Below are 9,563 nucleotides of genomic sequence, written 5' to 3' on the forward strand. Positions count from 1 at the left end.
CAGAACAATGGTAGCTGCTGATCCCAGTTCCTTGCCACATGTATGTAGTTACGAAAATTCTCAGTTAATGACAGTTTCTATGAGCTTACTAAACTGAATAAGCACCTCAATGAAGAGCGCAATCTTTGCCAAGTTGCCAAATCAGGTACGCATTGTCGCAGGTCTGGTACCGATCCCGTTGTTGTTCCTATAGAACAGTACATGCTGCATATCCTCTTCAACACCCTCGGTTGGTTCGACCCACTGACATTCTCTGAAGGTTGTATAAAGCGCTTTTACAAAGCCAACAGGCCCGTCTTTTGTGTTTGAGCGATAATGATGACCCATGACAGGTATGATAGCTTCGCTTGCTTTGTCGGCATTGTAGAATGGTATAACGGAAACATAGTGGTGTAGCACATGTGTTTCAGCAATACCGTGGAATAGGTGTCTACCGACAAAACCTAGGTCGCGATCGATCGTGGCTGCAGCTCCTCGGACGTATGTCCATGCTTGAGGATCGTAGTGCGGAAGTGCGGCATCGGTATGCTGAAGGTATGTGATCGCAACTGCAGGAGGTCGATGAGCAAGACGTAACGGAAAGTTTTCTGAGTATGGAAAGATAGTCACTCACCTAGCCAATGATTGACCCACAAGTATGGCAAGAGGTACCAAACAGCAAGATTGGACCAGCCAAATGTGCTTCCAATCGAATACAGAGCTGCAAGCGCCCCAATGACACCAATGTCGCTGACGACAATCCACTTGGCGTCTTTGGCTTCGTAGAGGGGACTGCTAGGACTGAAATGATTAACCCCACCACTCCATCCATTTGTTTTGTTCTTCCCACGACCTTCAGGCTGCCTGTCGTGATAGTTGTGACCCGTCCTATTTGCAAGGAGATAGAACGGCCATCCGAGGAGCTGCCTGGCGAAAATCATGAGAAATGAGTACAGCGGAGCGTCCTCAACGACGTCGGATAGATTCTCGATCGCGATGCCGGTACGTTTGGCGAACTCCGATCGTGTTCTTGGCACGAATACCATATCGCGTTGCATATGCCCTGTTGCTTTATGATGTTTCCCGTGAGATATCTTCCAAGAGAAGTACGGTACTAATAACGACGAATGCACAATGAAACCAACCGTATCGTTGAGAACTTTCGAAGTGGACAGCGACTGATGACCACACTCATGACCCATTACCCATAGCCCGGTACCAAACAAGCCATTCAGAAAGCCATATACTGTCCAAAGAAGGCCGCGGGCGATGACTGACGGTACATTCTCTGGAGTGACATAATGGTGAAATACCCAGAATGTGGCCGCAAGAAGGGTGACGTCCCTGACGATGTAGCCAAGTCCACGCAGTGCACTTCGTTCGAAGCATTCCGCCGGGATGGCTTTGCGGATGTCTCCAATAGTATAATCTGGAAGCTGGAAGACGTTTCCATTGGTATCCACCATGGGCACAGCATTGTCCTTCTGCGATGGTTTGCGCAGCCTTTCTTCGTGAATATTGGAATCAAGCTCTAGTGATGAGAGAGGGAGCGGCGTCTGCGATGAAGTCGCTATCGCTGCAGCTGCTGGAGCTGCCGGCGTTGCGGGAGCCATGGTAAAGACTTTGTACACACGAACTGGGAATCGCAAAGATGGTCGTACACGTTGTTCGATGAAAACAGGTGGTATAAAGCCTGCTGGGGAATTAAGTTGGGGACATCATCCTTTCAGCCGTCCATGCATTGTGCTGGCACAGAGGACTGCCTGCATTTTCGGTGGTTGGCTTGGCGGAGTAGGCGCTTAACCGGTCAATCGCTTTCCAGTCTGGACATGGTACAGTGTGACTGCCAAGGTATTCTGCAGCCGTGTGTGCACTTCCTTCAGCCACTCATCTTGCAATCTCCGCGGTGGCGAGGTTGTTGGCACTACGCAGAGGGGTGGGGTCCAGATAGTGATTCCAATAATCTGCATGCGGCTGTTTCAGGCTAGCACGCTAGTACCGGGAAGCGCGATGGCTCCCGAGATGGCACGAACCCCCTCTTTTGTGGCGCTGTCAGTTCCAGTGCTGCTTTGATATAGCAAAGATTGCAGTGATGAAGGAGAGCCTGCTTGTCGCATGCAAAATCTGGGCGTCTGCGATCCGTTAACCGAGTCCTGCGACGAGGACTTCGATACCTAGATAATCTAGATTCGTTTTCATGTACAGCATAGACACCTATATCGATAGAGTGATTTTATCACGCAGGAACAATTTCTAGATTTCTCAAGCTCAAGACATAGCGCAGAGAATCGTCACTCGTGTCAATTATGGCAGTGCGACTAGCGAAAGCCATACTCTCGTCTTTTGTTCATGAACGGTCAACTTTTGTCTTGGCCGCACCATGTCTCTGTTTGGCCCCCGAATCGCGCCCGCCCCCCCTCCCGTCCTTCCTCATAGGCCTCGCTTCGAAAACACCCTAGAGATTTATGGCGCTCCAAAGTGCTGCGGCATGGATTTCTTACTGGCAGGCTATTCTTAGGACTCGTTGTGTCTCACGCATCTCTAAACCTTCAGCTGCCTCTTGGGCTGCACTCTGAACAGCCGTGCCTCTATTGAAGGAACGTGTTGGCGTTCTGACTTTTGGCAGCGCTCTGCATCACAGTTGAAGCGACGCATTCAGGCTGAGGAACACCAAAACACAAATTAGGCTGAGACGCTCCTCAGATTGATTTCTTGCGCAACACAAAGTACTTCATTAGCTACGAAGCCTCCATCTCACGGCTCTTTGCTGTCGAGCAAATACAACCCTATTGCAATATGGCTTCGCGGGATATCTACACAGTCGGATGGCTTTGCGCTCTCCCTGTGGAACTCGCGGCGGCTGAGGCCATGCTTGACGAGATCCACCCTAATCCACCTCTGGATCCGAATGTTAGCGACACCAATCACTATGTCCTGGGAAGGGTCGGTAGCCATAACGTCGTACTCGCGTCACGATCCTCTGGCTTGCATGGCAGCATCTCAGTTGCGGCCGTAGCGAAACACATGCACGAGAACTTCAGATCCATACGGTTCAGTCTAATGGTTGGTATTGGTGGAGGAACACCGAATACGAAGAACAACATCGTTCTGGGCGATGTCGTTGTAAGCAAACCGACGGCGACCCGGCCGGGGCTCATGTTATACGGATCCCAGACCTCCGACCATGATCAGTTCACCGGTATCAAGGCATTGAAGAAGCCATCGAACCTCCTTATTACAGCAGCGGGCAAAGCAGAGACAATCAGTATCCTCGGCGAGAGTCAGATACCTAGGCATGTCTCCGATATCGTATCGACAGACCCCCAAACCTTTGGCAGCCCAGGTGCGGATGAGGACGTTCTCTTTGACTCAGACTATGAGCATGTAACCACGGGGTCCACGGAGAACGGATGCAATCACTGCGACCCCAACAGAATTCTGAGTCGACCGCGGCGGGAAAACCAGGACCCTAAAGTACACTATGGCCTGATTGCATCTGCAGACCTGTGGAAATGCAGCAAGACAACCATGGATAAGTTGGCGCGCGAGCATGGTATACTTTGTTTCGAAACAGAGGCGACTGGCTTCTTGGACACAGATCAATGCTTGATCATCCGCGGAATTTGTGACTATGCAGATTCACATCGCTCCAAGCTCTGGCATGGCTACGCCGCCGCTACCGCCGCTGCATATGCTAAAGAGATTCTGTTGTTAATTCCGATGGCTCCAAAGTCATTAGCTCTTGCGGTAGATCAGGAAGCGGATACCATGATCTCGGCTGCCCCTGTTCTCGATGCTTTGCTCATAACAAGACCCGAAATTGACCGGACTTCTTTGATTGCACTGAAAGGGCGGAGAGCTGATGGTACCTGCGACTGGGTCATACAGCATCCGAGCTACCAAGAATGGCTAGCCGGTGATGGTCAACCGCTTCTCTGGATCTCAGGAGGTCCTGGGAAGGGGAAGACTATGATATCCATCTATCTTTCAGAAGTTTTGCAGCCAATTGTGGATTCTAGAAACGGTGTTCTTCTCTATTACTTCATCAGTAATCGTGACAGAAGCCGGAACACGGCACTGACCATCATGAGAGGAATTCTTTTCCAGTGGCTCAGCTTCCAACCCCATTTGGCTCAGCACATCAAAACCTACTTCGAAGGCTCCGAAACAACCAAATATACCATCTCCAGTTTTGTCTCCTTGTGGAGGCTGTTCCTCATCATGTTGAGTCAAAGCAGATCTAACGAGGTAGTGTGTGTGCTAGATGGATTGGATGAATGCGAGAAGAATTCATTGAGACAACTCCTAGATGCCCTCGGAGACTACATCTCCAAAGTCGAGGAAAGGCCAACACCGAAACTGAAGCTCGTTTGTCTGTCCCGCCCCCAACCAAAACTCCTGGAGGATAGACTCGGCCGATATCATCGGATCAAACTTGATGATTCTGAAGAAGAGACTAGGATGGATGTCGAGAGATATATCTTTTCCGAAGTTGCGGAATTGAAGTCTGAGCGGAGCCTGTCGGACGAAAACCTACTGGTCATCCAGCATGCCTTACAAGCCGGCGCCAATGGAACCTTCTTGTGGGTCGGTTTCGTCGCGGATGAGCTTAAGGGCCGGAATTGGGATCAGGTTCAAGAAGTCCTTCATCGAATGCCAAAGGGCCTTGGTGGAGTCTATCAGCGGCTACTACAACTAGTCGTTGACAAAGAGAGGCTGATCTCCATGCTTCAATGGATAGTTCTTGCTGCCCGGCCCCTGACAGTGGACGAGTTGACAGCGGTGACGAAAACAAAAGCATCAGGCGTCATGACAGCAAGTGACATGTTAAGGGATCAAATAACATCTTGCGGTCTACTGGTGAGGCTCGAGGGAACCGTCGTGAACCTCGTTCACGAATCGGCAAAGGAGTTTTTCCAGAGTGAACAAGTCAATATAAGAGGGATCAACATGTTTTACATGGATCAGACTACTCACTTGAGCCTTATGCAGACTTGTTTGACTCTCATCGAAGAAAGTCACAAGTCTTCCGACAACATCAGCAACTCCTGTGTAAAGAACAGTCTCCTGGCTTATGCGTGCACGTACTGGCCAGAGCACTTCCGACATGCATTCGAAGTGATGAATGAGTCTCACTTCTTACGTCCGTTCTTCCTGCCTCAGTCTCCAATTCGGGAATCTTGGTGGAAATTCTATTGGGAAGAGGAGAAGTACGGCGGGGTTGCACCCACGTTCAGTCTCTTGCATCTAGCCGCGTACTTTGGTAACGTAGGTTGGACCAGAATGCTACTTCAACAGTATGGTTCCGATCACACAGCCTCTCGCCATCTCACCTGGCCAAAAGATAACTATGGACGTGCGCCACTTTTTTGGGCCGCCACGAGAGGCCACAAAGACGTGGCGGAATTCTTGATCAGTCGTGGCGCCGAGATTAATGCCAAGGACCGGAGTGGATTGACTGCATTACATATTGCCGTTACCTCGGACCACAAAGATGTCGTGGACCTGCTGCTAGGCTCGGGTGCCCGAATCGAAGGAAAGGCCACTTATGGTGATACGCCGTTAATCAGAGCCATCCAAGCAAATTCCGAAGAGAATATCAGGGTACTCCTTGAACATGGTGCTAAGGTCAGCCGATTGCCACTTCCTCCAGGAGCCAAGTCCTGGAAAGCCCACAAGGAACCGATGGAAGAGCGAGTTCAGGAGCTGCTGAAACTTCAAGACCAACTCTTTGCTAGACGGTACGCGAACTCTTCACGAAGCGTTACTGTCATCCTCAATACCCTCACAGCATCCTTCTACTTTCCACCTGTTTTCAATATGGTGAGCTTTTACTTGCGTCACTCGTCGTTCGGTCGCTGGGAAGTCATGCATGTGCTACAGGACCTGGTCAAGAATGGAAAAGAAGACATGTTGCGGCAGTGGGGCGATGCTTATCTCAAGTATGCCAAATGGCTGATCAATGGAAAACGAGAGAAGAATCTCGCGCGAGTGACATGGCTTTCAGCAGATGTGTATGAAATGTCCTCCACGGGAGACCTACAGGGTTTGTTGGTTATCGGGCTTCTTATAGGCGCAGAATCTGCTTACCTGTCGGCCTTGACCCACTGGACCGAAGGACGCGACATCTTGACTGCGATTTACGCATCGTGGTCGTCCACCGCCTATCGCAGAGACAGTGGAGAGTATGTACACAAGGGGCTTTCCTACTACCTGAAAGACTTTGATAGCAACATCCGGAATGGACAGAGCGCGGAGTGCATTGCTCGGACGGAAACCCTGTTTACGGCCCAAGTATCGGTCTTGAAGACGAAGGAAGTGAAGCCAATCGAGTACCACGCGACTCTCAACGCCGAGTACTACGAGGGATATATCGGCAGCTCGTATGAGGAACAACTATTCAGTGATGCGAACCAAGCAGTCGCCAATGAGTTCATGCGCTATAGCAAAACCCAGAACACCTCCGACTTGCATCTCTACCTAAAAGCCCTTTTTCAGTTTGCTGAACGTGCGAAAGAAAAAGGACAAGATGCTTTCTTCAACATGTCTCCCGCGGCCTATCTTATGATATGTCAGAAAGACCCGAAAGCTCACCGATGGCTGCTGGCTGAGGCGGTTCCAGAGACGATGAGTGTCTTGATCTCGGAGCTAGAACAGGGACCACTGCAGAGGCGCGCATACAGATCTCTCGTGGAGTGCCTTGTTATTGGAAAGCAATACGACGTACCAGTGCGTGTCGCGATGCACCAAAAGATGAAGCACCATCTTAGCTCTATTACTGGGGCAGATGGAATGCTGACTCACATGCTTGTTCCAACCGCTTCGCACAAGACGACGTTGTAGGGACCTGAATGCCCCGTTCTCAAGTTTTGCGCCGATGTGTAAGGACACAGATTGATGGCAACTTGCGAAGGTTTCCTATTCCCTCCATGTACCGACAGGCAACACTTTAATGATTATTGGCGGCCGAAGTTTAAATAACATTGTAATTATGAGTAGAACATGGAATTCAAGAATGAGATGTTCTTTTCAACTATAAAAACATACGCACATCACCGCCTAGATCGACGCCCGAGTGACCAGGCTCTCTTCTGCTGCTAACATGCTAAACTTTTCTCACCTTCTGAACCGTTTCCAAAAGCTGGCTAAGGGAGAACGTGCCGGTTTAATCTTGCGCCCCGGCTCCACTCCCTCCAGTCCTGTCATCTGTGAGCTTCGCGTCGACGACGTACGTTTATTGAAGGCCTGTGAACCTTGAATTGAAATTTCGGGTAGTGCATAGGGCTCTACATCTTGTGTCGATGATGTACGTAGAGTCTCAGCCTCCGAATCCTGCATCAAAGATTCCTCTTGAATGGAGCTCTGGCTTCGAGTCCGGAGAGCGCGTCTGATGTGGAGATCCATCTCTACATTGGGATCCGTAGGCGTGTATCCAGCTTGCCGAAGCCGATCAAGTGTAATGTCATCAGAGATGACTTCTTCCCACTTCTTGAGTCCTGCTGGCAGGAAATTAGGATCCGCACCATGTCTCAAAAGTACATCCACAATTTGATGGTGGCCGTTCTTTGCAGCGTGGTAGAGTGCAGTCCTTCGTCCAGAGTTTGTCTCATAGACGGACTCTCCTTGCTCCAGGAGGAGTTCGGTCATGACCGTGTTGCCCTCACTAGCAGTTTGTCGCAAGCCTGTGACTGCTCTGCAGCAACGTGAGTTGCCGAAAGATACCTTCGTGATGATCTTGTGATAATGACTGCTCATGCCCAGGTCTAGCCACTCCTCTGCTGTAAGGCCTCTCCCGTCACTACGAAGGCGAGACTCTGAGATTGTTGGATTGGCAAGCAGAATTTTGACCGTAGGCAAATGTCTCATATGAACTGCCAAGTGAAGTGCTGTCCAACCATGAGTGTCCTGGAAGGAGCTAGAAACCCGCTCGTCGCTACCTAGCAGGGACTGCACGACTTTAACATGGCCCATGAACGCGGCATGATGCAATGGTGTCCAGCCATGAGTCGTGATCATGAGAGGATTAGCTCCGTATTGAAGAAGCTCGTTCACAATCTCATTGTGTCCTCCATTCGCAGCACAATGCAATGGCGAAGTACCATACGCACTTATACCGTTCGGATTAGTCCCATGCTTTAAAAGTAGAGACACGACTTCGTGGTGACCCTCCTCAGCCGCCCAGTGTATAGCTGACCATCCGTCACGATCGCGGTAATTTGGATCTGCGCCGGATTGAAGCAGCATCTGCACTGTCAGCAAGTCACCAAAAGCTGCTGCTCCTTCTAATGGCACGAATTGGGTGTTCTGAGTCATGAGCATGACATCAGCTCTTTCCGCCATGAGCAGCTGAGCTATCTTTGTGCGGCCCATGTTGGCTGCCCAATTCAATGCTGACCTTCTATGAGTGCTGGCGGAGTTGACGTCCACGCCGAGAGAAAGTAGTAGCTTAGTCGCTTGGTACTGCCCAGCAATGACAGCCCATAGATATGGAGAATAGTCATGCTGGTCGGGGAGGTCTATGAAGGCCCCGTTCTCCACCAATAGCTGTATCCCATCAAGAAATCCATTCGCGGCAGCGTAATGCAATGGCGTCTGGCCATTATCATCTGGAAAACTCCTGATTTCAGCGTGTTCGGAGTTCAAAAGCAGTTTCATCATTGCAGTGCCTTTGTTCGGGTTTAGAGCAGCGTAGTGCAAGGCAATCCTCCCATGGCTGTCTTTGACTCGTAGATTTGCGCCTTGGTCTATAAGCGACTCTACCAAGGCCAGGTCGTTATTCTGAACTGCTCGATGAATTAGTGCCAGTCCGGCAGCGTCTCTGTCCTCAAAATCGAGTTTGTCTACAAAGGCACTGACGGTGTCTCCCGTGACATTCGAAGCACCATCACCAGCTTCTGTAACGAAGTCTAGAGCTTCGTCATCCAGTATGCTGTACATAGACTCGCGCCTTCTTGCAGGTCCGTTCTCTTCAGCGGGTGCATCGCTGGCAACGTCCTCCTCGTCTTCGTCGCTTGGTAGCTTTTGCAATGCCAGTAATGCGATCTCCTTCATGTGAGCGGCCAGATGTAAATGAAGGGCCTCGTTCGAAAAGACAGTGTTCGATTCGGGGTTTTGTTCGACTTCGAAATCGTCTCCAAAGGGACATTCTCGAATCTTTCTAGCGGCTGGTCTCCGAGCTGCACCGCTGAGAACTCCCACATGGGCTTCAGGGACACCATGTTCCTGGCGAGAATGTTGCTGAAACTCGCTCTCTTGTTCAAAGAGGATCGCATCATGAGAAGGTGCTCTGCACTCCCACGCATACCCATGAGCATTTTGCATATGATTCATCCATGCCTTCGATGTCTCGAATGTCGTTAAGTCAGACGCTTGCTGGCCCGACTGAATACAGCCAGCAAAAATACAAACAAAGGGCTCCAAGTCTCTAACAACATGGTCACTAGGCCAGATCAGATACATGTTACTTCAAAACGGGGGAGGAGATATAAGCTTACTTCCAGATCATGGACTTTGAGCTACCTTTGAATTCGATAATGACGCCACAGTAAGGGCACTCATCTGTGGGTGGTACCGGAGGGAAGAAC

At 50.2% G+C, this 9,563-nt stretch overlaps 1 protein-coding gene across 1 annotated transcript; it reads right to left on the reverse strand.

The window, feature by feature from the left end:
- Positions 1-141: 141 nt before the first annotated feature.
- Positions 142-1,445, reverse strand: CC77DRAFT_946470 (oleate delta-12 desaturase; the record flags this gene model as incomplete). The annotated part of the gene is made up of 2 exons (XM_018535086.1): positions 142-548; positions 614-1,445. The coding sequence occupies 2 exons, from the start codon at positions 1,443-1,445 to the stop codon at positions 142-144; spliced, it is 1,239 nt and encodes a 412-aa protein (XP_018381053.1).
- Between the last annotated feature and the right edge of the window lie 8,118 nt (positions 1,446-9,563).

This window comes from Alternaria alternata (assembly GCF_001642055.1).
Source record: "Alternaria alternata strain SRC1lrK2f unplaced genomic scaffold CC77scaffold_25, whole genome shotgun sequence".
Lineage (NCBI taxonomy): Eukaryota > Fungi > Ascomycota > Dothideomycetes > Pleosporales > Pleosporaceae > Alternaria > Alternaria alternata.